We start from the raw sequence: 13,820 nt of genomic DNA, 5'->3' as shown, positions 1-13,820 counted from the left end.
TTATGTTTGCTTACTGTTCAAGAGACTAGCAGAATCAAAGGTCTACAGGACTAAAACTCTCTCCAAGCACTGTTAACTTTCTGTCACAGAAATGTCTTCATTGGAAAGCTGTGCAAGGTTCAGAGGACTCTGCTGTTAGAATTTTAATCAGATCTAAAGGTATAAACAGATACCCCACACAGAGGCGTGGACGGCAATGAAAAACAAACAGCATTCAGCACCCGATGTATGAATTACCAGCTATAAATACTTCATGTTTTCAGATGGCATTTTCTGCATTAGCTCCACCCATTCTGCACATTCCCAGTGGCCACAGACCTGGGGCTGGTAGCCAATGACACTGATGCACCTTGGGTCCACAAAGGTGATGACTCCATCGGAGTTGTGCCGGGACAGGAACTCCGTGGGGACCGACATGCCGTTCATGTCCATGCACACAGGAGAGCTGGTCACCTAGGGCAAGAGAGCCACACCAGTCACCCAGAGCCACATCTGACCCACAAATAAAGGACAGAATGTGCTGGCACACTGCTAGCAGCTGAAGGAAGTAAAATAAAACAACAGCACAGATAAACGGCAGAACAGCTTTAGTCCGGTTTGCAGGGCAAATATCTCACCCCATGGCATCTACTGAGGATTAACAGCCAGCAGAAAAACAAACACACCAGAGGTTCCCAGGAAGGGGGGATATACTGAGGATGAAAGTCCAGCTGGATTCATCTCACTTTGCAGCACATCAGGCATCGTGGTTCCTATCTCTGTCAACCAAGAATGAACGACTTGCAGGGCACAATGCAATCCACTCAGGAAAGGAAACCAACCCATTATCTAACCTTTCAGATGACATGAATCTCACCTGAAACACCTACAGAACCTGAGCCAGGTCCTCCAGAGGCTGAGGTAGGGGATATTAGACCAGCAAGTGGCTGCTCATAATGAAAAACACAGTTCTCTGAATACTTCTCAAATCTCACCAGAGGGAACTGTGTGTTTTCAGCTCTCTGCCTGAAATCTGTGCTATCAGGCCACTTCATATGCATTCCATTTTTCAGTCTGAAATCTGTGTTATTAGGCCACTTCATATCCATTCTTTCCCACTGAAGGTGTAAAGGAGACCACTGATTCTTTTACATCTTCCAGAGCCATCTCTGCCAACAATGCAAAATGAGCAAAATCTCCTTTTTTTTGCTAACTCAGAGCTGATTAGCCAGTTCACCATATGCAAGATTTCAACTTGCTGTTAGAGAACAAGAGTTTTTAATTTGTGCACCCTGACTCCTTTCTGACTTAACCCACCACAGAGCTTCTTCCTGCCTGCCCTCACATACCACAATGGGTCCTCTAACGTAACAGACATCTTGACATTACTTGGAAATAATTTTTCTTTGGAAGTCGTAACACATGAATCCCCATAACTTCCTTCTTTCCATTAGTGGAATATATTACTCTTAATTATGAAAGCATTATAAACCTGAAACCCATGCTGCAGTACTTGTGTAGCTCTGCCATGGCCATGGAGAGCCACTCTGCAGATGTGCTAACATCTGCAGGCAGTTCACCTCAGGTAAAATGGGTCTGGCCCCTGTGAAAGGGTCATTCCACCTTGTCAGGAGGAGTGATCCCCTCCTAGCAGATGGCAGTGAGTGCAGGGGATCATACAAGAGGCTCAGATACGATCACCCATGGAGGGATTCCCAGACCAGGAAAATAAAAACTGTCCTCCCTGCTGTGGGGAAGGAGATTTACCACGGCTGCTTTAGCTCAGAGCTCTGAACTCTGCTCAGAAATGCACTACAACAATTGCAACCATCTGCACAAAAAGGAAGGAAAATTTTATTTTCCCAGTTCCTTCAGCTCACATCTCATCTGAATGCATAACACAATACACACTGAGAATAAAGCTATGATTTCTGGAGTGCCTCTTGACTGCTTTATCTTCACCATTTTCAGGATAGCTCCTGCAATCACAGTTTTTCAAGCAGTCAGAGAGTGAATGACTGGAAAAATGGCAGGGAGCATATCACTGGCTCTGGGGGTCACTTTAACCCAGCACTTGCAGCACCTGCACTGCCACATTTCTCACCACCTCCAACACCCCAGCCCTACACACACTGAAGAGTGGCAGGTCTGTGCACACTCATCTTCAGGAGCATCTCTGCTGCTCTTACTGGATTAAGTACACATATCCAGCACCAAAATCACAGTTTCATTTTGCTCTGCTGGTAGAAGTCACTGACTGCACAGACATCAAGGCACTTTATAAACTGGAGGCATGTTAAAAGTTACAATCTAGTAGGAAAACAGTGTGCAATTCTTTTATAACCACACCAGAACAATGATCATGCTTTCAGAAATAGTTTATATATGGAAAAATTTGCATTACCTGAAGCCTTCCTATTGCCACGAGGCAGTATTTACTACCTTGTCCCACATCAGCATCTTCTTCTGGTATGGTCATTCCTGGAGTAAACAATGACAAATATTGTTATAATTAGGAAATTGGAGTAAACAGAGATGCTGCTGTCCTGGCTCTGTACTTTCCTAGATGCTCCAAATCTTACAAAATAACCTCATTTTCTTCTCTATGATTCAGTCACTATTTCCGGGTTCAGATGAGACAATGCTTCGCAGTTGTTCTCAATGCTACATACCCCACATGTATACACAGAACCCACAGCAGCAATTTTGGCTGCTGAAGACAAAGCAGACACTAAAATTCCATTATACACCAAGATGGACAGTAACATTTTCATGAGTGCTGCTCCACCAGCACGTTATGGAACCACGGGGTCACTTAACATGGTCAGTGAAGGCACACTATGTTCAGTTTTCTTTGTGAATAATATTTTATAATGAGCCTTAAAAACAAGGCACAGCCTAAATTAATCACTAATTCTGTGCTCATATTGAGCAGCTGGTTTTACTTTTTTCTATAATGGACTAAACCTGCGTGGTTACGTTGAAAGACTGAAAAAAATGCGGATGCTTTGCTAACACTGCTTGTTCCAGCTCTGTAACAGGAGTAACTACTATAAACACAGGAACAGCTTCCAAACATACATGTGTACTATTTTCCATCTCAGTGTTTCACAAATAGGAACATTCAGATTAGCACTGTTTACTTGCTTGCTGGCTAAGCCTTGAGCTAAGGCTATTTCCCAACTCCAGCACTGAGATACCAAATTCATGTAAAACTCTTGAAAAAACGTCTTCCAGGAGTGACACCACTGACCTATTTTAAGTGATCTGTAAACTCTTTCACAAGGATTTCCAAGGAATTCGGTCATAACAGGCAGTGAATCATTTAAGAGGCACTTCAAAGCATTAACAAAATTAATTGCAAAGCAGCTACCATTTCTGAAACAACTTTATTTTTGAAATTTATAATCCCCAGTGTAAGCCAATCTTTGGACAGTCCAGATGATGACAGCACACCACTTTCGTAAATGACACCTCTGAAAAAGGACTAAAAATGCTGCTGAATGGAGTCATCTCTGAGGATGTTATTTTGTATCAAAACAGTTGAATCTTATCTGACAATCAGTATTCAAACAGCATTTTACAGGTATTTTTTGGTCTTCACGGAACTATACAATAAAATAAAGTACACAAAGTATGAAGGAAACTGTCCCATGCTTTTGTATAATATACTGAAACTTGTTCTGCAATAATCTTACAATCTGGGGTGCACAACATTATTTGCAGCCCCCTACTGATAACTAGAATTTTATCAAAGGGAGCTTTAAAAAAGAGCAGCATTATTATCTCATCTAACAAGTGCAGTTTTAAGGACACAACTCTAAGCATTCCAGTTGGATAACCTTAACCAAAAGATCCCTTTCAAATGGTGTTTTTTATTTGAGAAGGACACATTTGAAATATATTTGAAATATATTCCCTTGACCTCAAAAGCTTTTTCCAATCATTTCCTTAGTGGCAGAGAGTATTGCAAAGGACAGCAAAGATACAGCTGGACAGCTTCCACTTTGCATAATCTTTTTTTTTTCTCTGTAGCTTTCAACAGTGATTACCATTTTAGGAACTTGGTCCATGCTTGCTACTGCTCAAATAAAATCAAAGTAACATAAACAACGCCCAAAATTAAACCTAGCTAAGAAACATTATTTCTGATGTCACTCTGTTGACAAAGGGAGGCTGTTGTTCTAGCTTTCATCTTTTTTTTTCCCCCTTTTGCCCAAGATGGATTATATTTGGTCTGTATAGCAAAATGGAAAATGTCTTAGTTGGGTTATGCCACAAGACCCTGTATGAATAAAAGCCAATCTGCCTGGAATTAATCAATACATGACCCAGTGGATTATCAACCCCTTCCCAAAGTGCCTGGAGAAAAAATATGACAAAAAGATTTTATGCTTCTCTGCAATGTAGGTGCTATTACTGGCAGCATTCCACAGAGAGAAATTATTTTCTTTATTCTTCAGTTGATATTTTCAAAGATTCGGCTCTGGGTGTCTTTATTTGTAGATGAGATTTACTTTTGCTTTAGCATATTTCCTATTGAACACACTCCATTATGGACAGGTAAATGAAGATGTGCACTGCACTTTCTACCACTTTGTCCAGCTCTTAACCCAATGCAATATGCTCCTTAGCAGCACCAAGTACCATCATTATCTCTAAAAAATGTTGTACAAGCTTCGAGGAAAGCAGCCACGAAACTGACCTTTAGGGGGCATCAACAAAATAAACATCCTTCAATTATTCACATTGTTTATGTGTAATCCTGGGAGAGGGTTTATTTCTCAACACCAAATATACACCCCTCTAAAATAATAAATACAGTGCTGTGCTTGCCTGAGTTCACATCAACAACTGGCACAGCTAAGCTGCAAGTGAGCATCACAAATAGAATGCTGTGCCATCAGAGGTTATATTTAATTTCCAAGTGTCCTCTATACCAGCAAACAGTTTCCCACAGCACAACACTGTGTGTTGGTGTGGACAGAAAGAACTTTTTAGTTTTCCCAGTGAGCTTCCAGTTGGCTCTAACAACAGAAAAGCAAATTCTGCTTTCTTCTGCATATTCATTTTCTGCTTTCTTTCTCTACCCTTCTGCCCCACATCTTCTGTGAGACACAGAACAGCGTTGGTGCGTTTATGGTTTTCTTTCACTACACTAAAAAAGAAATAATTTCTAATTCTTTAAAAAGATGGAATTTAAATATCCAGTGGTCGCTATCAATCCCCTGATAATGCCTGTCTTCATTAGAATCACTTCAGATAGTTACTTGCCAGGGAAGGAACTACACTGTGTGACTTTATCTCTCACATAAAACAATGGAAAAAGGCTTTCACAAAAAAGGCTGTGGATAGCATACTAAGGATAAAAATCTCGTGAAAAATCCCAATAAAAAACAAATTAACCACTCTTTATAAAAATAAATAAAGCCTTAAAAAATGACAGCACTGCAAGGAATATTCAAGCAACTATTTTGTTTTGTATTGGAAGAGGGAGTAGTTTGCACAAACGTCCAGATTCTGGCCAAAACTTTAAAATAACCTAACAGCTTTGGCATGCTGTGGTTAAGATGTTACCGTAAGTCTGACTTGGAAGACTAAAATGTTTCTTTTTTAACTAAAGAGAAAAAAAAAGATTTCAACATTATCTGAATTTAACATTATTCTGTGACTCTTTATTTGAAGTTTCAAAATATGTATCTATCTCTTTGCTTCACTATGTGCTTTTGTGCAAGATCCTGGCCTTGATTTACAGAAAACTACCAAATTCCTGACAGACTTTATCTTCTCTCTCTACCAAATCTTATGCCACAAAAAGAAAGCAAAACAAACCTATTAGGAAAATATCATATGGACCACAGAAGACTCATTTCCTTCCAGGAATGAGATATTCAGAGGGGGAAAAAGGAGAAAAGAAGCAAATCTTGCTTAAGTTGAAAACAGGAACAAAACCCAGGAGAAGGTCAGCACTTCTTAGTTTTATGACTGGTTATGAACTTGAAGCACTGTCTAGGCTGAGGATCACAAACTGCATCAGAGCAGCCTCACTGGGAACAGAGGGACAAATGCTGGGATTGCTGCTCAGCCAGCCTCAAACCAGGGGTCCTTTTACCTCATTCCAAATAACCCAACTTCACACTGTCATTATTTAACCAAACATACACCATGACTGGCTGGAACATCCATCTGAGACATCTGACTGCTTTTTCCTTTGACTTCCACACCAAGTTTACATCTCATTTCTTGAGGCCAGCATATGGGGATACAAGTGTGCTGTCTTTCAGGTGGAGAAAAATGAACAGACCCTTAACACACAGCCTGAACTGAGGCTGTTTTGTCTCCCCTTTCTCAGTGAAGAAGGGGCTGAAGACAGTGTGCCAGTACATGAGCCTTGCTGCTCCACACAAATGAGAAAAACCACAAAGGCAGGCTGGATGTGCCAGTGTTGTCATGCTGAACACAGACCTGAGCCATAACACAACAAACCCAGCCCTTGAATTACACCACCAGCTGTCTGTAGCTTATTCATTTTCACCTGTTTGAAGTACTCAGATTACTCCAGATTTGCAGACTCCTCCCTGCAGCAGCACTGTCAAATAGTCTATCCCACCAATAATGATCACAAAGCAGTTCTTCTCTTGATGCTTCTGTGCCAACACTGATTTATTCAGTGTGGGACCAAAAAAACTGAACATTGGCCACAGACAATGCAATTCAACCCAGAAAGAGAAAATACCAAGTGCTAAACAAACGAGACTAAGTACAGATGAAAGGTATTTGATAATATTGTGAAATATTATCTTTGTACTGTATATTAGCTTATATTACTGTATATGCAGTGTGGCATGTGCATATATATATATATATATAAGCCACATTGTATGCTTTGAAAGAAAAGGATCTGGATTTTATACCAGTGTCCACTTGGCAACTGAAAAATAAATGAAAATTATCTTTTTGATCACTGAATTTTTAAACAGCTGTGATTTAGCACATGCCCATTTATTCCCAAGAATCCAGAGACCATGCAGGGCTTGCTGATTTCAACAAAGTAATTTTATTACAGGGTAGAGAAGCCTTGGCAAATTCCATTACTGCTGTAGTTATCTCATTTGCTTTGCAGATTATGGTCGGATTACCACTGGAAATGAGAACAAATGGAGTGATGTTGTCACTTATTTACTCAAACATACAGGGGAACAATTGAGCCCACGGATATCCCCATCAACTTTGAAAGTCAATGGATACATGACAATCACCAACACAAAGTGGGGAAGAATAGGAAGGCAAATAAACACTCATGAAAAAGACCCTGATTCAATTCTGTGTGCCCTGGAAAAGGCACCCAGACATGACTAATAGAAGTAACAATTTGGATGGTAACATAAAAGACCAATGAAATTCCACATAAGGCTGTCAAAATCAAAAACATCCCTTAGGATTAGTTTGGAGGCATTAACATTATGGAGGAGCACTGGGATATCATAAGGAGCACCATGTGATTTTGTGGAGTGGAGTAATAGAAATGGGATGACATCCAACATTACTAAATGCATAAGCATGCACTTGGGGAACAGTAACAGTCATAAGCTAAACCAACAGAAACAGAATGGAACTTGATATTACTAATTGAAACATCACACAATTCAAAGCAAGATTTGCAGCTGACAAGTGAGAAAAAGGCAACCTGGAAGACATAAAAATTTGTATCAGATGTCTTAGGACGCCTGCAGGATGCACCACACAAAAGAGAAGGATGCTGTGTCCTACACTGCCAGGCAAGACAGGAAATATTGTTTGTGTTATCCATCACTACAAAATAAGAATCTGAAATAAGAACGTGTAGTGCCAGTGACCTACATTTTGTGAAGTGAAGTGAAAACATGAAGAACTGCAGAGAAAACCCACAAGGGTAAAGAGAATGCACTCTGAGAATGGAAAGCAGAGGTGGCCTGGATTGTCTTTGCAAAGTCTAGGCTGACAGGATATAACCTCCTTCTGGAAACACATCAGAACACTGGAGAGACACAGAGGCACTGGTCGAAACTCCCATTCGACCTCCAGTGAAATAAAAACTTCTCATGAAGTAATAAGCAGCAAGGTTTTGGAAGAGTTGAGATGGGAAAAAGATCTCACTATTGCCAACTGGGATTTGCAATATGATTGATACCTGGCCATTGGTATGAAGATCCTTTTAATCCCAAGCTGCTGTCCTGCAGAACTGGTGGCTGAAGGGCACACACTGCCATGAGTTCATGCATGTGTAGTTCTGTATTAGCAACATACACCCCTGAAGAGTCAGATCTCTTTAAACATCCCATAACATGAGGCAAGATTCTCATTCAGGCTAAACAAAATCTTATTTGACCTACACCTTCTTGAGTAGACACCCCGTATTTCAAGGTTGAATTCAACTGCATTTAGAATTACCAATAGAAAACTAAATCTTTTTGTAGAAGAAAACAAAACAGAACAAAACATCAATTTTCAGAGCACTCTACAGACACTGTGCTCTCACACTTTTGAGAGAGAAGCAAAATTGGAACATCTTGACTCCTATTAAATCCTATTAGCAACAAGAGGGGCAGTTTTCCTCTGCTTCCAAAACTGCATTTCAGCAAAAAACAACAAGAAGTTCACATCTGCACACCACTGCACACATTTGGTACAAACCACCTCTTAGGACTCATAATCCCTGGATCAATGTGATTTATGGCCGTGGTGTACAGCCACAAAAGGGCAGGACAGCTCCTGGTTTGATTCTTTGACTCATGCCAGCAGGCGCTGCCACATCACAAACAACCTCTTCAACTCCTGCAAACGCCAAGGTCAGGTAACCCCACTCATCATGGGGTCTGGATGAGCTCCACTGTCTCCTCCTGGAATTTTTCAAAGGTAAATATTCCCATAGGTAACACTGAGTTCCAGCAGGTAAATGTTTTTCTCCGTAGATCAAAGCAGCATGCCAAGACTTGATTCCCAGAAAAACAGCCTCAAAACAGAATTTATCACAAATACTGAACATTCCCAAGTAACACCATTACTGAGAACTTCCATGTGTCTGAAGTGAAATTACACATTTTCATACAAAGGCGCTGGCAATTCAGTACTTAAGTATAAAAGCAATAACTGCTGTTTTCTAGAGGTACACAACCCTTTGTGTCCACCGTCTTAAAATGAAATCATTTTTATATTGGTTTATCAACATAAGTTGAAAACTTTTGGCCCCAGTTTGTGGAATCCTGCATTACTGGCAATTCCTACAGGTCCTCTGTGACAACAAAATTGAGAAGGGTGCCACAGGGAAAACAGGGATGCCCTGAGTGAGTACAACACCTGATTTATTCTTATCGACAGCTTCTCAAAGTGAGCTTTAATCAGCCACCCCACTAAAACTCTCCCTGTTTTTCTATCAGCAAGGAAACCTGAGCCAGGTTTTCAGCTGTCCTAAGGACAGTTTGGTGCATACTGTCTTCTATAAGGGATACAAACCTGCTGGTGGCCAAGCCTTGATATAGCCAGTGCAATGGACAACAGCATATTGTGCTTCACCTTCTTTCACTGGACCCAGGCCATTCCTGAATGAGCAAGAAACACAAAAACATCACATTGACATGCAGAACAGCTTTATGCTTTCAAACTATGGCTGCTAATGGCTTATCAGTATTTGTAAGTTATGCTGGAAACACCTGAGAATCAACCTAGGGTTCTGTACTGCCAGCTCTGTTGTGCTGCTATTCAAGCTGTACACGTTTTCTGTAATATTTCTCTGAGAAATTGAGAAATTTCTCTGAGAAGATTGATTCAGAGCTGGAGCTGGTGTAAGACAAAGAATCTGAGTGACACATGCAAGAGATTTTGTTTGCAAAAGGATCCAGTGTGTGCAGGCAACACTCCTGGAGTGGGCATTAACCCAGTGCAAATGAGAGGGCTTAGGGCAACTACAGCTGCTTTGTGGTAAATTCAGTAATAGTACCTGTATCTTTTCCTCATGGTGGTTATTCTGTTCAGAGGTAAATGATCCAGAGGAGCATTTCCACACCTAAAAGTAAATTGATATTTTAAAGGGCTCAAAAATTAATATAAATACACACGATAAAAAGGCATTTTGAGATTCTTACAACATATATAAGAAGACAATAATAGATGTTCCTGGCAAAAAGTTGCATATTCATGTTTATGTAGGACATGCTGCTTCCACAGGCTGAGCTTTTTAGATGTGCTATAAAAATCTGCTTTATTTTAGAAAAATGAAAGAGACTAGAAAAAGATTCCTGTCCACACTCCCCCAGTATAAAGACTGTTTGAAATTGATATCCCAAGGGTGGCTAAAGAATAGACACACTTCAAAATGCCATGAAACAGAGGTGAAAACTAGAGAAAAATATGTCAGGTCCCAAATATCCACACAAACCAATCTCAGTGCTCCTGTGGCTTCCCTTGACAGAAAAATTCCACTGCCATACACCAGCTACAATGTCTGTGGACATTACGTTAATGTTTGCAAGATCAAACTATTTACACTGTCAACTAACTTTGTTTAACACTTGTTCATGTGTATTTTGTGATATTTATAAGTATGCCTAACTGTAAAATTTCAACAATCCATCTGAAGCTGAGTAAATAGTTTGAAGGGTAAAAGCAGTTCATTTTTAATGGAAAAATAATAACAACAATGAAAGAAGAAACCACAAGGAAGGTTCACATTATCTGAGGTCCATTCTTCCCAGAAGGTTTTTTTTTATTCCTTTAATTTTTTTTTCTTATCAGTCACTGCCAAGGAGAAGAAATGAACAACTAAAATAAGATTTAGAAATAAAAAAAACAGTGGGGTTAGGGAAATGAGTAAAATCACTCTCATGCACTGGAGTTTACAGAATCAGGGTGCTAGGAAATGACTGCAATCTGAACTGTTTTGAAAGCTGGGGAATAACTCCAAACAGGACACTAGGCCTGGTTTTCTTTGCACAAACAAGATGATGTGCATCTTGGGAGGAAGAAAAATCAGTGTTCTCAGTGCTGCTCTGTTGGGCTCTATTTCTCACCCAGTTATGGGTGAAAAAGGTTCTACAGCTCTGAGGCCTGATTTCAAAGGTATAAAGTCTATAAACACCCTACAAAAGCACCCAGGAGCCTTCATTCAGCACCCTCACAGGACTGAAAAAAATCCACCACATTACCAAAGTACAGGTATCTGTAGTTTAATGTGCTTTGTGTGTTTCATTCTGTAATGAAGTTTGCAGTGCTGTTATCACCATTTATACTGGACATAGCCTACAGATACAATTATGTACTTTCCCCTCCTAACCACAGACAAAAATTTATTGCAATAGGCAAAAGGCATTTTAGCCTGTTAGCACTAAAACAGGATAAGTGCACACAAGCCCCCCCAAAAAAGCACTGGGCAGACAAATCTCTTTAAAGAAGCCCAAACAATGCAGGAGAAGTTGGAAAATTGCAAATCAAAAGCCCTCTAACAATTACTCATTTATCTAGCATCAGCCAGCTGACATCTGGTTAATTCATACCAGGCTTAGGCTAATTCCTACATAGCTGGCAGGTTTGCAACTGAATTCTTGTTTATCTTTAAGATTCTTTTAATATTCTTGGTTTGCTGAAAAAATACACAGAGCTGGGTGTTCATAACAGTTGTGAAAGCTTCGTTCCCAAGGTATTGATTTGAGCAACTTTACTAGAAAAGAATGGCTGAAATTCCAGGGGTGAAGCTGTTCTCTGGAAAAAGCAACCTACATCCCACACTCATAAGAATAACTACAACAGAAATGAGGTGCTGTTTTGTTGGTTTCTCCATAAGGAAGACAAGTTTCAGTTTCACTCCAGTTCCTAAAGCAAGTATTCTAGAAATACTGCATGGCAGCGTGTCATTACAGCTTTAGTTTGTAATCAAGGCCAGATTAGTGCAACAAAATGTTTTTCTAAGCTGAGACAGGACTGGAACCCTGATGGAGCACAGGGTAAATGCATACCTCATCCTGCAGATGAATGAGCGCCTGGATCCCATGCACATTCTCATGGAGGACTGCTGGCCTTCCTTCTTTACTGTCCCTGTCTTCAAGTCCAGGATTCGTCCTAGAAAGGCCAGGGAGAGCAACTGGTGTTCAGTACATAAATTTAATTCCATTTATTAGAAACTAAGATAACAAGAAATTCATGAGGTGAATGCCAAAAAAATACCAACAAAAAAAATCTTGATCCTGGTCTCAGAGGGGAGGATCAGTTATGTGCTGGTTTAACTAAATATTTCAGCAAAGCTGACTCTGAGCCACAGGAGTGATGGCTCTTTTCTCAGCTGGCCCAAGACCAACTTCCAGGGCAGAGTCAAGTGCCTGGAGGCAAACAAGGCAATGACAGCAGGCACAGCTTTTGACTTGATCTGCTTGCTCCACTACTTACCAGAACTGTGGATAAAGCAACATTTATCAGTCCCCTGACAGCTGCTGCTCTTTCTCTGTGCTTGTGCCTATCCAGAACACTCTCACCACAGCACCACCTCAGTCACAGCTGTCAGGGTGGTGAGATGCACAAAAGACCAAACTTTTCTCCTTGATGATGAGATACAGGATTTGTCACAACAGTCCTTGTGCTGGAGCCCTTTTAAAGCTGCTAAACACCTGACATGTCAAGAGCATTTCTAAAGTTTCTTTTCAGACAGATCAGTGAGATGATTTGATTCACTACACAGAAACACAAGCATGTGCAAGGTCCAGGGCCAGACCCTGCTCCCTACAACCCTCAGAATCACACACCAGAGGCACAGCCTGGCAAAGGGCTGACAGCCACCAAATCAACTCAAGTGAGGACAGGAGGGAGGGAATGCATGCAAAGGTATGAAGGAGGTAACATATTAATTTTTTCATTTAAAACAGAAGATTGATTACTACAGACAGGTTCAGATCAGGGATTTGAGTATCAGGCAGAATCCTTCTGCTTATCTCCAAAGAACTCGCAGAATGGATTTTCACATCGACAGCTCAAGTGCTAAGAAATGACTACAAAACCTAGCACAGACTAGAAATGAATCACTGGACCAGCTCCACAATGCTCAAGGGCTGGATGCAGCCACAGAAGTGACAGTGGGCCAGAGAAATGCAGAGGAACAGCTGCCAGGCATTAGATGACAGCCACCAGTGCTGACAACACATGGCCATGAGCAAACCCACGTGTTTAAGGTGGGTATCCTTCAGCAACTGAAACTGTACAAGCCTAAGCCTTCACTGTGGTGCAAATAGCCAGGTTTACACAATGTAAGGCACCTACTCTGTCTGTACTGAATTGAAGAAAACATGCAGAACACATCAAAGTCTCCTTCACCAGACTGACCTAAAAGTCTCTGTCCAAAAATGAAGTTCTGAAATAAATCTACTGCCAAACACTAAGTTCAGAATTACTCTACCTCTAAATATTTACTTCCATCCATGATTAGGAACAACACCATTACATAACAGTTTTAAGATAAGGAACTAGGCAGCAGTGTTTCAGTATTAAGGTATTCTCCAGATAACTCCTTCTGGAGGAAAGCCACCCTGCCAACAGAAGGTCAGACCTCACTTGGTGTTATCTCCAAGGTATACCTCAGATGGTTAAGAAGTCAGCAAGCCTGGGGAACAACTCCTAAAGGTGCTGGTTTGTGATTCAGGTGTGAGCTGGGAAGAAATCACACCAATTTCCCAGCTCAGCTGTGCTGACCCCACGATGCAGGATGCTGAAATTTTAACACACCTCCCTCCCCTGCACTGGACAGTCTGTCACATTTTCTACAGCCAAAGTCACAGTCTGTTTCCCCATCCCACCAACTAATCAGACAGTTTGGAGAAATAAAA

General features: G+C 40.8%; 1 protein-coding gene across 3 annotated transcripts in view; it reads right to left on the bottom strand.

Moving 5' to 3' along the window:
- The window catches only part of ARNT2 (aryl hydrocarbon receptor nuclear translocator 2), a 91,420-nt gene that overhangs the window by 25,701 nt on the left and 51,899 nt on the right, over positions 1-13,820 (bottom strand). For all 3 annotated transcript variants that reach the window (XM_054272829.1, XM_054272831.1, XM_054272830.1), the window contains 5 exons: positions 11,967-12,069; positions 9,956-10,021; positions 9,472-9,557; positions 2,384-2,460; positions 319-453 (listed from right to left, as the gene is read on the bottom strand). In XM_054272829.1, coding sequence (XP_054128804.1) covers positions 319-453; positions 2,384-2,460; positions 9,472-9,557; positions 9,956-10,021; positions 11,967-12,069 — 467 coding nt within the window. The remainder of the gene's footprint in view (positions 1-318; positions 454-2,383; positions 2,461-9,471; positions 9,558-9,955; positions 10,022-11,966; positions 12,070-13,820) is intronic.

Source organism: Melozone crissalis, unplaced genomic scaffold (assembly GCF_028551555.1).
Source record: "Melozone crissalis strain CALT ecotype California unplaced genomic scaffold, PUWL_Pcris_2 ptg000014l_1, whole genome shotgun sequence".
In the NCBI taxonomy this organism is placed as follows: domain Eukaryota; kingdom Metazoa; phylum Chordata; class Aves; order Passeriformes; family Passerellidae; genus Melozone; species Melozone crissalis.
Note: the sequence above shows the minus strand (reverse complement) of the source record. Positions and strands in the feature narration are given on the sequence as shown.